Raw genomic sequence first — 17,647 nt, 5'->3', positions numbered from 1 at the left:
CTTTCACAATGAAGTATCATGGGATCTCTGCTTGTATTTCAGTAGCATTTTAATACAAATCACAATAGCGACCATATACTTAACTAACACAAAACCCAAGCTCCACATGCCTTTGCAAATTTGCTAACTGCTCAAAAATACACTCTCAGATACCTATGCAGGTAATGGTTATAACATATCTTCAGTATAAGCATAACTATACACTGCAGTATCTGAAGGCCACACTGGCTGACTGAAGAATTGTAATCAGGATTAGATCACGAGGAAAAAAGGTCAAAACCATAGAATCAGAGAGAGTAGAGGTGCCCTTCAGCCCATCGAGGCTTTATCACTAAAAATACACTACTTTCTCCATCAGTCCCACTTGCCCGCACTCAGCCCAGAACGTTGAATATTATGACACTTGAAGTATCAGAGTACATTTTAAAAGCTGTGAGGTTTCCCACCTCAACTACCCTCCAAGGAGGGCATTCCAGGCCTCACTGGCTCCTCTGGTTAAGAAGGTTTTTCCTTAAATACCTCAAAACCTCCTGCCCTTTTTAATTTTCAATTGTGTCCCCTTCGAATAAGGTGACAGCTGCTTTCCATTCAACCTGCCCATGCTCCTTATACATCACCAGATACCCCCTCAACTTTCATAGTGGAAATGCCCCATCCCACTCCATTGAACAAACTACCCTTACAAGCCAACTGAACCAAAGTATCTTCCAAGTTTGAAACTCATAAGAATTCCGAAGGTAAAACAGTTTGACTAAAATTTCTATTAAGCAATTAAATAATTTAAGGAGATGATTTGAATGCAAACTCCAAATTGATATTCAACTGTTTTATGAATTGGGTCAACAGAAGTTAAATGTGATTCTTAAATAGAAATATTGAGAAAACACGCCTTATGAAAGTTTCATTGCTGCAATCTTGATGAGAAAATTCTTGTTAAAAGTCCAGCGTTGATTTTCACTTTTGGCTCGTAATGGATGAATGAAGCAAGAAATGTAAAAACAAAATGCCATTACAGAAGTTTCAGAAAATGGGATTTCAAAGAATAAATCTGACTAATTATCCATCATATTCCTCATGACTTAGTCAGTGTTTGCCTCAAGTCTTCCACAACCTCACCTCTCCAGATATTCTTCCCTTTACAGATACTTTTCATTTGCAATACCTGACCACCAGAGTTCTCCTATCTATTTCACAAATGAGATGGGGCTAATTCCTTTACATTTAATACTCAGCTGAACCGGTTATTATAGACAAACTTGAGTCCTCACATGCACTGTGGACACAGACATGGTCTTACTGTTTCAGTGATGTTGTAACAATAATATTAAAGTTTAAACGACTTCACAAAATCAGTGTTTTTATTTATAAAATCACTCAATCACATTCTGTTCTGGTCAGCTTGACCTGATCCACATGATTCCCTCCTCACATGCTCAAGTTGATAGTGACCACTGTAAAGTCAATATTATTTCACCCACATTACCATTCGCTTTAGTTCTTTGCAAAAATACAATCCGTAAAATTACACTAACTAGGTGGATTGTTCTGTTTATTAACCATAACCCTAACAACTCAAAGCGTAATTATTTTCTGAATTAGTCAGGGGGCTTGTGACTCCACCGAAGCTCCCCACATGAAAAAAAAGGAGTGGATGGTATTTGACCCCTCAGGCTGATCCAAGTGTCTCTCAGATGTCCAATTTCCTCCCTCAGTTGAAGCAAAATACTCAGGAGATACAGTATAGTTTTACATCCTTCATCCTTATTCCGGACTGTGGAGGGAGAGATAACGATCGCCCACGTGCAGAGACACAAGTTTACTGTCTTCTCTGGAACAGCAGTTTCTCACTGAATTACATAATCATTTTACAGAGATCAATAGCAGAGACCCGTTATACAAGGGATGTTCTGAATCTTGTTCACTAGATTCATACAATGGATATTTTCCCCTTGTTCGCTGACCTTGCATACTGAATGCTTCCAATATTGTTAAACGGCTTTACATGATGACTGCATTTTAACCCATTATCTGTGCCTTGTAAACTGCAAGTTCTTATCTGATCCGAGTCATGCTCAACTGACCCTCTTGTTTGACAAAACACTAAATTTAACTCTTTCCCTTCCCTGCTTATACCCTATATACATTCTCTCCTCAAAGTCACATTCTCAACTACCCTGAGTAATCCTAGAGATCCTTCATTTTCAACAACCCATATCCACAATAAAAATGTTCATTCATATTGTGACTTCCATCGACAACCTCATTCTGGATATTGTTGACAGTTTCACATAAATTGAATCTACAATTAGCAGCAACCTAAAGCTTAGGAAACAGTCTCTATCAAAAGGTACCTTTTTCATATGAAACATACTGGCACTAAAAACAGACAGATGACAACCCAGGGAGATCCTCAGCCAGAAGAACAAAGTCACAGAAGACGACAGCGGCTATGTGGTTTGGGAATTAAGTTGATGTAATTTTAATAAAGTATTAGAACATTATAACTTAGAACATAGAACACTACAGCGCAGTACAAGCCCTTCCTGTGAAATCAATCTGAAGCCCATCTAATCTACACTATTCCATCTTTGTCCATGTCTATCCAACAACCACTTTAACGCCCATGAAGCTGGCGAGTCTATTACTGTTGCAGACAGTGCCTTCCATGCCCCTGCTACACTGAGTAAAGAACCTATATCTATCATTCCTCAACTTAAAGCTATGTCCCCGTGTGTTAGCCATCACCATACAGGTGAAAGGCTCTCACGGTCCACCCTACCTAACATTCTGATTATCTTATATGTCTCAATTAAGTCACCTCTCAACTTTTTTCTCTCCAATCAAAGTCCCTCAGCCTTTCCTCACAAGACCTCCACCGCCATACCAGACTAAATCCTCAGAACCCTCTCCAGAGCTTCCACATCCTTCCTGTAATGTGGTGACTAAAACTGTATACAATACTGCAAGTTCAGCCACACCAGAGTTTTGTACAGTTGTAGCATGACCTCATGTCTCTGAAACTCAAATCTTCTACTAACAAAAGCTAATACACCTTGTTCCTTCTTCTCAACCCTAAGCAACCTGGGTGGCAATTTTCAGGGATCTATGTACATGGATACAGTTCAATGAAATGATCCAATGAAGCAAACATTTGGTAAATCCTCCAAACAACTAGCAATAATTTAGGACACAAATGGGTGGTCTCCATTGCCTAGCCCAAACTTGAAATGACATAGACTTGTACAGTAAGGCATAGTGATCCCCCTGCTCATCCACACTACCAATAATCTTACCATTAGCCAAGTACTCCTTATTCCTATTGCTCCTTCCAAAGTGCATCACCTCATACTTTTCCAGATTAAACTACAATTTGCTATCTCTCAGCCCAGCTCTGCAGCTTATCTGTCTTTCCGTAACCTGTGGCATCCTTCTACACTATCCACAACTCTACAGACTTTAGAGTCATCTACAAATTTAGTAACCATCTTTCTATGCCCTTATCCAGGTCGTTTAAAAAAATGACCACCAGTGGCCCCAAATCACATCCTTGCAGTATACCACTAGTAACTGAACTTAAAGCACACGGGGACATAGCTTTAAGTTGAGGGGTGATAGATATAAATTCTTTACTCAGTGTAGCAGGGGCATGGAAATGGGATGATCATTTCCCATCACCCACCACCCCCTGTCTGCTGACAGCTAGCCAATTTCTGATTCAAATTGCTAAATCACCCACAATCCCATGCCTCCATATTTTCAGCAATAGCCTACCGTGGGGAACCTTATCAAACACTTTACTGAAATCCACATATACAACACCAACCGCTTTACCTTCATCCACTTGTTTGGTCACCTTCTCAAAGAAGTCAATAAGGTTTGTGAGGCACAACCTACCCTTCACAAAACCGTGTTGACGACCCCAATAAAATTATTCCTCTCTAGATGATTATAAATCCTGTCTTCTAAAACCTTTTCCAACATTCTAACCACAACCGAAGTAAGGCTCACTGGTCTATAATTATCAGCATTGTCTCTACTCCCCCTTCTTGAACAAGGGAACACATTTGCTATCCTCCAATCTTCTGGCACTATTCCTGTAGGCATTGACGACAAAGATCAAAGAAAAAAGCTTGGCAATCTCCTCCCTTGCTTCCCAGAGAATCCTAGGGTAATTTCCATCCCACTCAGGAGACTTACCTATTTTTACACTTTCCAGAATTGCTGACACCTCCTCCTTGTGAACCTCAATCCCATCTCGTCGAGCAGCCTGTATCTCAGTATTCTCATCACCAACACTGCATTTTTCCAGGGTGAATATGGACAAAGAAAAATATTTAGCGCTTCCCTTCTCTCCTCTGACTCAATGCACAGCTTCCCACTACTATCCTTGATTGGTTTTAATCTGACTCAATTCCTGATATACCAATAGAAAGCTTTAGGGTTTTTCTTGAACCTATCCACCAACGACTTCTCATGTTCCCTACTGGCTCTTCTGAAATCTTTCTTTAGCTCTTTCCTGGCTAACCTGTACCTCTTAAGCGCCCTAACTGAGCCTTCACATCTCATCCTAACATAAGCTGCCTTCTTCACCTTGACAAGAAATTCAATTTCCTTAGTAAGCCATGGCTTCTGCACTCAATAACTTCCTCTCTGCCTGGCAGGTACACACATATCAAGGACCTGCTGCAGCTGTTCGTGGAATAAGCTTCACATTTCAATTGTGCCCAAACCCTGCAATCTCCTTCCCCAACCCACATCTTGCCTAATGCATCATAATTGCCTTTCCCCCAGCTATAACTTTTTCCCTGCGGTTTATACCTATCCCTTACCATTGCTAAAGTACGCATAAGCAAATTGTGATCACTATCACCAAAATGCTCACCTCCCTCCAAATCTAACACGTGGGTTCATGACCCAGTACCTTATCTAATGTGACCTTGCCCCTTGTTGGCCGGTTTACATATTGCATTAGGAAACCCTTCTATACACATTGGACAAAAAAAAACTTACCCATCTCAACTACTTGAAAAAGAAGTATTTCCAGTCAATATTTGCAAAATTGAAGTCCCCCATAACAACTACCCTGTTGCTCCTATTTAATATCATCTTTGCTATCCTTTCCTCTACATCTCCGGAACTATTCTGAGGCCGATAGAAAACTCCCAGAGTGACAGCTCCTTTTCTGTTTCTAAACTCAGCCCATACTACCTCAGCTGACCAGTCTTCAAAATGTCCTTTCTGCCACGGTGATACAGACCTTGACTAACAATGCTTTCCCCTCCACCCTTTACCATCTTCTCTGATCTTACTGAAACATCTAAATCCCAGAACCTGCAACAACCATTCAAATCTCAGGTACCAACCCATGCTGCACGTTCACCCACCTTATTCTGGATGCTCCTGGCATTGAAGTAGAAACACTTCAAATCAACTTGTTGGTGCTCTCATGAGTTTAATGTTCACTTTTAGAGTTAAAAATAAAAATTGATGTCATTTTCTTTCAGTAGTGGAATTTGGGAGTTCTCTGACACTCATTTTAACAGATTACGAGGTGAGATGAGCTTTCCTGGCTCTTTGATTTAAACAGAGGGTTCACCTCTCGGTCATAAACTTTTGCAGATGCTATTCTTAGTCTTAAAGCACAAAAATTATGACATGCCAATAAGCCCTAGGACCAAAATGTAAACCATATGACTAACTACCACACGCAATGCAGCAGAAACAACCCAGACTGCATACATTGCTCAGTGACTAAAAACTGTGTTCAAACCTAGGAATAAACTTATTTGAGATTTTCAAGAAAACTGATTCCAGGTACTGTGTTACTTGCAAAAAACAGAAGTGTGGAAATTACAACTACACCAGAACCACACAAAACAAATTGTAGAAATTCAGCAGTACTGCTGGTGCAGCAAAGACAAAATGTGCCAGATACAGTCAAAAACAACTCAGCGATGAGTTTAAAAAACTGAAACAGCTCCCTTACATTGATAACATCTGCACAAGGCAGACAGCACGAGAACGGTGACAACCAAATTCCCAAGCATAAATTGGAAGGCCACAGACATCCTATCCAAATGTACGCTTTTTACCTAGAAATCTAGCTTTGCTTTTTAGATTTACCTGTTGCTGGACAAGCCAGCAACAAAAATGGTAAAAATGATTAGAAACAAGAGCCTGAACAGAGGATAAGAGACAGCCTGCTCATTGAAGGGAAAAACCGGAAAAATCATTTTGCTACAAAAATAAGTTTCAGAATTTACCATTTAATCTCATATTCAACAGCCAAAAGAATCAATTGATCACAGTCATCACGCGCTGTAAGTGTAATGAGTGATTTCTCAGAGACTGAGCTGAGTTTTATAATCGCACTAAAATATATATTTTTAAGAAGGCAGATTTAATACAATAAGATACTTCAAAAAGGTGAAGATGAATTCCAACAATTGACCATTCCAAAAAGGTGGATGTGCATATACAAGAGAAGATTAGACTAAGTTGAATGATATGAAACAATGGCATAATCCCTTGTGTGTATCTACATTCAGAGTATTATAGGAAAAAGTCAGGACTGCAGATGCTGAAGATTAAAGTCAAGAGTGTGACTCTTCCTGATGAAGGGCTTATGCTCAAAACGTCGATTGTCCTGCTCCTCGGATACTGCCTGACCTGCTGTTTTTCTAGCACCACACTCTCAAAAGCTTTATTATGTGAATTTGGAGACGGGGAGAGAGAGGGGGAGAGCAACAACCGGTGTGGAGTTTAATCCAAAGGTCACCATGCCTCAGGCAAGAGGTGAAGTTGAGAAGGTTCGACCTTCACAGTGACTTCAGCCGATGCTGGAATTTAACATGTTCTGTTGGTATCACACTGCACCACAAACCAACCATTAAGCTTATTTGATAGGAAGACCAGCAGTATAGGATCAAATCACTAACAATCACTGCAAGGAGAAAAACATATCTTAACAGTCCAGACAAATCAAGAAAATCAATACAGGGTACATCTCAGGAAGAGCTAGGAGTGTGCATCAAAGGAGATGGAAAACCAGTTGCACTTGTATTCAAAGGTCTATTGAAAATGCAAAGCAATTTGTTCAACAGAGCATTAAACATTTGCTCTAGCATTCAGGATTGCAAGAATCATACTACTCAATCTGCTACAAAAACAACACAAGAACAACTGCCACTCACAAAAGTGATCTCTAAAATCACTTGGTCAATCCAAAAATGACACAGTAGACTCTGTTGGATGCAACTCCTGAGACAGGCAAATGCCATCTATCATGAGAATATGTACATACTATAGTTTCTCAACACAATGATAAATGCTTAAGATTTAATTGTTTAAGAAATATTTCCATGACTGGTGCCCATCAAGTGTCATGATGTTCTTTAGCTTTTTCAAACTCCCAGTGGCATTGTATAATCATTAGAAACAAGCAGTAACCAAGCACTTCAAAGTACTTCAGTCATATTCTGAACTATAATTATAACTGCACTTAATACTTTTTTTTACTTTAATTACACTGCAAAGAATTGTTTATTTGTTCCAACATTCTTATTTTGAATTCATCCCACATTTTCAACTACCAGTGTGGTCTGAAAAAGTAAGTTTCATTTAAAATCATTTCAAATTTGGAAATTAAATTCAGATACCCAATGCAAAGTGGTCTAACTTAGTATTAAGTACTTAGTTTTTGAAACAAAAATCATAAAGCAGTTCCAAAGCATTGAATTCAGACAAAAAGCTGGACGTTTTGTGGTCAGTATCTCACCTTATGCCTCTCCAGTGTCTGTCCACCATTGGTTAGGCTCAAGTCAGGACCACGATAGAATACTCTCCACTTGACGAAATGGGCCTTGTTCCAACAACACTCAAGCAGCTCAATGCCATCCAGAAAAAACAGTCCATTTGATTGGCATCCTGTCCACCACCTTCAAAATTCACTACTTTCACCACTGACACACACCACAGGATGCAATACAACACTCACCCTGGCTCCTTGAACATTTGCAAATCTACAGCCTCTTATACCTTCCAAAGGAGGGTAGATGTACACGATCACTATTAACTGCAAAGTCCCCTCAAAAATCATATACTATTTTGATTTGTAACTAAATTGCTGTTCCTTCAGTCACAAGTTCAAAATCCTGCAACTCCCTATCTAACAGCACGGTAGGTGAAGCTACACAGTGACTCAGTGGTTAGCACTGCTACCTCACAGCACCAGGGTCCCAGGTTCGAATCCACCGTCTGGTGACTGTCTATGTGGAGTTTGCATGTTTTTCCCTGTGTCTGCGTGGGTTACCTCCCACATCCAAAGATGTGCGGGTCAGGTGAATTGGCCATGCTAAATTGCCGATGGTGCATTAGTCAGAGGGAAATGGGTCTGGGTGGGTTACTCTTCGGAGAGTCGGTGTGGACTTCTTGTGCTGAAAGGGCCTGTTTCCACACTGTAGGGAATCTAATCTAATCTACACTAGCGAGCAATCGGGGTTGCAGTTTATGCATTATACAAGTACTTCGCAGATATGCAAAATGACATTAATAAGGAGAATGGTGAAATCAATCAATCCAACTTCAAAAGCCAATGCAAATTGAACAGTGAAAGACAATGGCTGCATTTATGAAATCTGCCTCTACTAGGTGCAGTGTCACAGTCGGTGAACTGCAATCTATTTACATGCATCGCTCCCGGTAAGGTGTGAATTAATCCAGTACTATCTCCCATTGTCAGGTGTTTAAAGGCAAATTCTGAAATTAATGTTGAAAATTATATTTGAGGATTTAAAAAAAGTGAACGATTTGGAATAGGCACAGGATAGTACTGTGTCACCACTTTAAAACATAGAATTTATGCTCAAAAGGTGATGAGCCAATTTAAAAACATTTCTGTCCTCAAATTTTGCTGGAACAATCCAGGTGTTTGAATGAATTAACCCAAGTAATAACACAGGTCGACAGAGGAGGAAAGGATGAATCAGGTACATTTTGTCAATTAACTGTGCAATAGCACAACTCAGCATGCACTGACTGATGGACCACAGCAGTTACTTTTGTATTAGGAATATACACTCAAAGTCAAAATTAAGAGGTTTACAAACTAACATTTGGTAATTTAAAAAAGGTTATAGAATTAAATTAACTTGTTGCGGCAAGACTTAAAAACTTGGTAACATGGCAGATCAGAAACCTTTCACCTCAGAAGCTCAGTACAAATCAATCCAAAATACTAATTAGACACAATATTTTAAATTCAAATGAATTACTGGGCCATTGTCAATGATTTCAACTAGAGAAATGGATTTAAAAAATTCGAGCCCCATGTAATTCATTAGCTGGGTTCACTTGGTTTCATATTGCTGCAACTGCACTCAACATGCAAAAGCTGTTTAGCCTGGGAAGAGATTCTTCTACAGATAATTCAGTTGAAATACCTGAACTGAATACAAAAACATAGTACATTTTGAACCATGTACAGCACCTAGACTATTCCTATTAAACTATTATAACCAAATATTTATACAAATTTTTCTCATTTTGAAGGGGTGATTCAGCTTCTGATAACTTATTCACTCTCCAGATTGATTTGCTTCAGATCAAACTCTCTGCATAGTATTATAAGTTTGCAGTACAGCACTGGATGAGTTCACTGTTATCCATAACGTCTCAGAAAATATATATTAACAAACTTCGCATTCCGTTTGCTTCAGTCAACAGATGTGCTCCAAATGAAAATTTACTAACTACAGGGGAACCTTGATTATCTGAATTTGATGGGCGGGCACAGTGACTCGATTAAGTGTTCAGGTCTACACCCTGTTGGGGAAGAGGGCAGCCCCCCATCCACCTACAGCACCGCCCCCAGCCCTGTGCAACACCGCTCCCATCATCTTTGATGTAATGTTTCCATTGGGATCTGGAGGTCTCCTTTGGATAATCCGATTTTCGGATAATTGGGATTCAGATAAGTGAGGTTCCTCTGCACTTATCTGAGGAAAATGATCCTGCTCCTGGGCTATGTCAAAATATATTTAACATGAGGAAACATGTAAAACTTCACCATCATCCCTTTGTTTGGTAATCAATCTTGAATTCTACATTAAAGATAGTCTTTTGTGTTCTTTCCTCTCCTCCCACAGGTTCCTTGTCTATATAATTCCTTAAAATCTGTTACAGCTGTAACACTTGCTACAGCTAGCAAAGACTACCACTCTATAACATGAACTCTGTTTCCTTTTTTGTGGATACGGCTTCATCTTAGCAATCTGGACTTGAATGCTTGCATTCCATATCTAATATCCATAGTATTTGCCAGTCTTAGCACGTAATTTCAAGCTGCTTTTAGAATATCAAAAAAGGGTTAGAGTTATTTATCACATCAACTTCCCACTTACAAATTAACTAAAATATTCCACTCCCAGACAAACTGGTCAGTTGGCTGAATTCTTTTCGCTCTTATTTCACGTACAAGAACATCAGAAAATCAGATTTCCAAGTCTCCACACCCTGACAAAAGATGCATCATTAACATCAGGTCCAACTGCAGCAAATGCAAACAAAGGAATTTAATAGATTGCAGGTGTTTCGCTTATGCATTCTAACAAACAACTACTGATTCAGTTGGGAAACAAAGTTTGAGGCTTCAAGCCTCACACAAAACCCAAGTGTAACAGCTAGAATGACTTTTTAAGCTGTGAAGGCAAACTACATTTCTAATGGCGCTATCTTTAAGATCACTTCTTAAAGTGAGGACCCTGTTCAGTCCAGAACAAAATTGTACATGAGGGCAACAAGGATCTCTCCACATGCCCCTCTAGGTTATTCTGCATGTTGAGAAGATCTTGATATAATTACCTCTTCAAACCATATGATTTGGTGACAAAGAGCTTCAAGGTATCCCAAGTAAATAATGTATCTTTCACAACAAATGCTAAGAAATAAAGATCCACTGTATACAAATTAGAGTCAGTGTCTTTTGGTTGAATGTAACATCTACTCCACTTTCCTCCCAACATATTCTTGATCAGACTTTTACAACTGCCAAACCTTCATCTCCTGAAGTCACTTTTTCATCCAACAAACATCAGGTTTTAAAAATCTCATCTTGCCAATGTGATGTGCTCACGAAATAGGACTTTGATGTAGTGATACATCTTGTACTCCACATTCTTGGTGGTAGGTATTCTGTACTCTGACGCTTATAATAATTTTAATTCTCAAATAAAACAATATTCAAGTGCACTTGAGCAAATTTTCATATAAGGAATAACATTATTTCAAATTTCTTTTTGAGCTAACTGTATGGTAGCTAATTCAATTAATTATTTTCTTTTTAAAATATTGGACATGCTACTCTGCACCCATTTGATGACAGTTTTAGTGCATTTTGGACATAGATTGGAGCTATTCTTGATGTTGAGCCAATGAGCACAACAGAATTACTGGTACAAATTAAATACCAAACCACTCCTAGCAACAGGGACATTTGGGAAGATTCTTCAGCAGCATTTAGCTTTTTCCAAGCAGTGCCACTTGTTTGGGCAGTGCTGTCTTATGTATTTCCAACACAGTATAACAACCACCACCACATGCTTATCTCAAGGATAGCATGTTAACAATAATCCAACAGTTTGCGATTTTGAAATTTAGAGCTCAGGTTATGGATCAGATTGTAAGTTTGCTCACTGAGCTGACAGATTTGTTCTCAGACATTTCATCACAAATGCTAGATAACATAATCAGTGAGCCTCCGATGAAACGCTGGTGTTCTGTCCCACTTGCTATTTCTATGTCTTGGTCTGCTGTGGTGGGTGATATCACTTTCAGTTCTTCTTTCTGAAAAAGGTTGGTAAATGGGGTGGAAATCAATAGGTTTGTTGATGGAGCTCAAGTTTGAATGCCAGGCCTCGAGGATTTCCCGTGGGTGTCTTTGCTTAGCCTGTCCCAGGATGGATGTATTCTCCCAGTCAAATAAGTGTCCCTCTTTATCGGTGTATATGGATACTAGTGATAGGTGGTCATGTCTTTTGGGGGCTAGTTGGTGCTCATGTATTCTGGTGGCAAGTTTCCTGCTGGTCTGTCCAATGTATTGTTTAGTACAGTCCTTGCAGAATATTTTGTAAATGACATTCATTCTGCTGTTTGTTGGTAGGGGGTCTTTTAAATTCATCAGGAGCTGTTTCAGTGCGGTGGTATGTGTGTGGGCTACCATGATGCCTAGGAGCCAGAGCAGTCTGGTCATCATCTCCAATATGTCCTTAAATGTATGGCAAGGTGGCTAAAGGGTCTAGGCGTGTTGTCCTCTTGTTTAGATCTGTTGTGTAGGAATCAGCAGGCTGCGTTTAAATCAGGTTCCTGAATACATTGTGCAGGTGTTTTTCCTCAGCTCCTCTTCGTTCCTGGGTGCGGTAGTGTGTCATGGCTGGATCTAACCTCTACACAACTGCTTCTGCTAAGAGTCCTAATATTGGTGATTCCATAGGCGTCCCACTGATTTGTTTGTAGGTGTTGTCGTTGAAAGTGAAGTGGGTCCTGAGGCAGCAAAATGAATGTCATATACAAAATACCCTGCAAGAACTGCAATAAACATTACATTGGACAGACCAGCAGAAAGCCAGCCACCAAAAGACATGACCACCTATCACTAGTATCCATACACACAGACGAAGGAGGACACCAGTTTGACTGGGACAATAGTCTCCATTCCGGAACAGGCTAAACAAAGACGTGCATGGGAATTCCTAGAGGCTTGGCATTCAAACCAGAAGTCCATCAACAAACCTATTGATTTGGACCCCATTTACCAATCTCTCAAAGAAGAACCGGAAATGATATCACCCACCACGACAGACCAAGACACACAAATAGCAAGCTGAAGAGAACACCAGCACTTCATCAGAGACTCACTGATTATGTTCCCAAGCATGGTGATGAAACGTCTGAGAACAAACCTACCAACTCAGCAAGCAAACTTACAACCTAATCTAATGGTACAAAATTAACACTGGAGTAATTTCTCTAAACCTACACAAAGGTTCTCAGATTGTCGTTGTTCTGATCAGATTTTGTCAAATGCAAAATGACTACCACTTTAAAAGTGATTGCTCCACAAATTCAGTGGGCATGAAGCTCTTTGGGGCATCTCTGATGTGAACAAGTCCTGACATAAATGCAAGCTTTTATTATTTACAATTATTCGATTACAATGTGGAAGGTTTCCAACAAAGCTTTGTAAAAGAGCAGTCCAGATTTCAAATCCAGTTACAATACCAGCATGAAATGATAATGACAGGACTAATCGTTGGAAATATACATCATCTCTACAGAGAATTGTAGATAGCCCATAATCAGTAATTTTATACTTTCTTTCCATTTCAGACACTTGGAGCAAATGTGATAACCAAGAAAATAAACATTTGCATCAACTAGTTTTCAGAACCACATCAGCTCTGGTATATCAATAATGTGTGAGATGGTAGCATTTGTAACCAAGTTAGAAGATTGAAGTGGGAACTTGAATCTACAGAGGTTAATGCATCAGTTAAAGGTTTATATGCTGCTGTGCAGAACTGAGGGTGTGTTATATTGTTGAAGATGCTATTGTTCAGGAGAGATATTAAACCCAGAGTAGCCTTGGGAAATAAAAGTAGCACTTGGCACCGATTTTTAGGAATAGGGAGCTCCTTCCATTGTTCTTGCTAACAGATGTGCTTCGAATCAGCATCACTAAAACTGTTTGTTTGGACCTTATCATATGGATGTCTGAGAGAACTCACTGCAAATTGAATATCAATTCCCTTCCAATAAAACACTTCAGAAGTACATCAGTGGCTGTAATGCACTTTGACATATCCTAATTCTAAATGGCACTGTGTCTAACATAATTGCAAGTGTTTTGCAATTACAATATGTCACATGAGAAATCTCAAAATAAACACCATTTCATCAAAACAAATGCCAAAAACACAGCTATCTTCTCCAACAGTATATCTGATGGTTCGATGGTTTCAGACATGGCTGCTAAATTCAATGCATAATCTAAAATCTCTGCCACACACAGGGCAAGTGGTGCTTCAAGGATTGACTGGATGAATTGTTTGAAGTTGTGCTCTCTCCTCCAAACTTCAACTGTCAAGTTTGAAGAAGTCTCTTGATGCTTCCAGTGTGCTCCATCTGAGCATTTTCCATTTTGGTCAGGCACAAGTGGGATTTCCCAACAAGTCAGTGGATAAGTACGATATCTTCAAGGATGTTTAAAACATTTTCTGTCAAGTATGTCTGCTAAAGCAGCAGAGTAGAGCAAAATAGAAATCGTTACCAAAGCTGCCGAGTTTTGACAGCAATTTGTTTCTGATTGAGCATTCACAATTCTTTAGTCTCTTGTTCAGAGTATGGCAGTTGCTTCTTGGTATCAAGCAAACAAAAGACATATCCCATTTAGCATAAGCCATTTAAAGTTGGTAGCACTCTGATCTGGGCAAGATGACTTGCAAGAAAAGAGTGGAACTGAAAATGTGTTGCTGGAAAAGCACAGCAGGTCAGGCAGCATCCAAGGAACAGGAGATTCGACGTTTCGGGCATAAGCCCTTCGTCACGATTCCTGATGAAGGGCTTATGCCCGAAACGTCGAATTTCCTGTTCCTTGAATGCTGCGTGACCTGCTGCGCTTTTCCAGCAACACATTTTCAGCTCTGATCTCCAGCATCTGCAGACCTCACTTTTCACTCGAAAAGAGAGTGGATCCAAGTTTAAAATAACTCCAAGCTGCAAATGCAAGTTGTAACTCTTACACTGACTTCAATTCCAACTTGCTTAACAGTTAGTACTCAGTTTGGCTATTAGAGAGCACTCCAGAACTACCACTCAACTAATAAGCCTTTGAAACAAAACAAAAGATGTACAGCAATGAAACTTACTATGATGTAAACCTGAAAAGTTGAACACTGGTTTCTAAAATAAATAAAACAGAAATTACTCAATACCTGTATATGTTTAAAATCTGCATTTGACAGAAAAATGCTAGTTTTATTTATTTTCAAAAGTTGTATGCCCAGCATTTCCAAATATTTGAAGTGGCTGGTACCATTTGCAGGTAGTTGACACATTGCAAAGATCATATGTAAACAATCATATCAACTTCAACAGTGGCTTGGAGGGGAGGGGGAGGAAGAATTTTGCAACAGCCACTGAAAGGAACTGATTAAAGAACACAATTAATTAAAAATGAAGTAGTTACAATTACTCCCAAGACTGAAAATTGTTTTTCTTTTAAGCCCAATACGACGGACAGGCGTTGGGCAGCTTTCAAACCCAAAATCAAAAGGCTAATGACTCAAAATTCATAATAACTACCTACGCAGTGACATCCCCTTCGCTGTTAAAGTGACAAGTTTCCAAATACTGTCGCTACAGAAATCAGACCGCATCTCACCTGTGCTGAGCACATTGAAACAATAGATGAAAACCAGCTTGCTAATGAGAGTATGGTTTGTTATTTGTAAAGAAACGCCTGTTGCTTTGCATCAGAGACCGTTACAGAAGCATCTGAGGAACATTAAGCGGGGAAGGGGGGGGGAAGAAACAAGCAAAACTGGGCAGAAACTCCACTGTTATCGGAAAATTAAGGTTTGCTGAATTTATTGCGGGCCAACTGCAGCTGTACATAAATCCGAGGGTGCAGAGAAAACACAAAAACAAAATACAGCCCGCAAACCACATTTTAAAAAAAAATCACAAGCTGCAAATCAAACTTCACCTTCACACAAAGTAAATTAGCTCCGGCCCGGAATTACAGAATTTAAACGCCTACACAAACTACCACCCGAGTCCCCGCCAGGTGAAGCCCAGCGCCGCCCGCGCTCCACGCGAGGCCGAGGCTTCACCGGCTCAGGCCAGGCCCCAGCCGGCAGCGATAAGCGAACAACAAATAGATCGCTCGGCAAAGCGGACAAGGAGAGCCGAGAAATGCAAGAACAGGTACACCACAGCAGCGATTACTCACTCGGGGACGTAGATGGAGGAATAGCTGGACCACTTATAAACGCAGTAAGTCAGCGCCCGGCACTCGGGCAACACCGCCGCCATCTTAGAGCAGCAGCTGGGGCTGGGCACCACGTGACCCGGGAGGAGGAGACCACCCAACACACACATTCATATACCCCCGCCCCACTGCAGATACACCCTCACTGTGTATACACCCCCACTGTGTATACACCCCCACTGCAGATACACCCTCACTGTGTATACACCCCCACTGCAGATACACCCTCACTGTGTATACACCCTCACTGTGTATACACCCACTGCAGATACACCCTCACTGTGTATACACCCCCACTGCAGATACACCCTCACTGTGTATACACCCTCACTGTGTATACACCCACTGCAGATACACCCTCACTGTGTATACACCCTCACTGTGTATACACCCACTGCAGATACACCCTCACTGTGTATACACCCTCACTGCAGATACACCCTCACTGTGTATACACCCCCACTGCAGATACACCCTCACTGTGTATACACCCTCACTGTGTATACACCCACTGCAGATACACCCTCACTGTGTATACACCCCCACTGCAGATACACCCTCACTGTGTGTACACCCTCACTGCAGATACACCCTCACTGTGTATACACCCTCACTGTGTATACACCCACTGCAGATACACCCTCACTGTGTATACACCCTCACTGCAGATACACCCTCACTGTGTATACACCCACTGCAGATACACCCTCACTGTGTATACACCCTCACTGCAGATACACCCTCACTGTGTATACACCCTCACTGTGTATACACCCACTGCAGATACACCCTCACTGTGTATACACCCACTGCAGATACACCCTCACTGTGTATACACCCCCACTGCAGATACACCCTCACTGTGTATACACCCCCACTGCAGATACACCCACTGTGTATACACCCACTGCAGATACACCCTCACTGTGTATACACCCTCACTGCAGATACACCCTCACTGCAGATACACCCACTGCAGATACACCCTCACTGTGTATACACCCCCACTGCAGATACACCCTCACTGTGTATACACCCTCACTGCAGATACACCCTCACTGCAGATACACCCTCACTGTGTATACACCCCCACTGCAGATACACCCTCACTGTGTATACACCTTCACTGCAGATACACCCTCACTGTGTATACACCCTCACAGTATATACTCTCACTGCAGATACACCCTCACTGTGTATACACCTTCACTGCAGATACACCCTCACTGTGTATACACCCTCACTGCAGATACACCCTCACTGTGTATACACCCACTGCAGATACACCCTCACTGTGTATACACCCTCACTGCAGATACACCCTCACTGTGTATACACCCACCGCAGATACACCCTCACTGTGTATACACCTTCACTGCAGATACACCCTCACTGTGTATACACCCACTGCAGATACACCCTCACTGTGTATACCCCTCACTGCAGATACACCCTCACTGTGTATACACCCACTGCAGATACACCCTCACTGTGTATACACCCCCACTGCAGATGCACCCTCACTGTGTATACACCCACTGCAGATACACCCTCACTTTGTATACCCCTCACTGCAGATACACCCTCACTGTGTATACACCC

General features: G+C 40.9%; 1 protein-coding gene across 2 annotated transcripts in view; it reads right to left on the bottom strand.

Moving 5' to 3' along the window:
* Positions 1–16,094, bottom strand: part of mkln1 (muskelin 1, intracellular mediator containing kelch motifs) — a 126,820-nt gene extending 110,726 nt beyond the window's left edge. For both annotated transcript variants that reach the window (XM_060842700.1, XM_060842701.1), the window contains exon 1: positions 16,007–16,094. In XM_060842700.1, coding sequence (XP_060698683.1) covers positions 16,007–16,089 — 83 coding nt within the window. In that variant the 5' untranslated portion in view covers positions 16,090–16,094. The remainder of the gene's footprint in view (positions 1–16,006) is intronic.
* Between the last annotated feature and the right edge of the window lie 1,553 nt (positions 16,095–17,647).

Source organism: Hemiscyllium ocellatum, chromosome 23, assembly GCF_020745735.1.
Source record: "Hemiscyllium ocellatum isolate sHemOce1 chromosome 23, sHemOce1.pat.X.cur, whole genome shotgun sequence".
In the NCBI taxonomy this organism is placed as follows: domain Eukaryota; kingdom Metazoa; phylum Chordata; class Chondrichthyes; order Orectolobiformes; family Hemiscylliidae; genus Hemiscyllium; species Hemiscyllium ocellatum.
The sequence above is the reverse complement of the archived record's forward strand: the minus strand, read 5'-3'. Positions and strand labels throughout refer to the sequence as shown.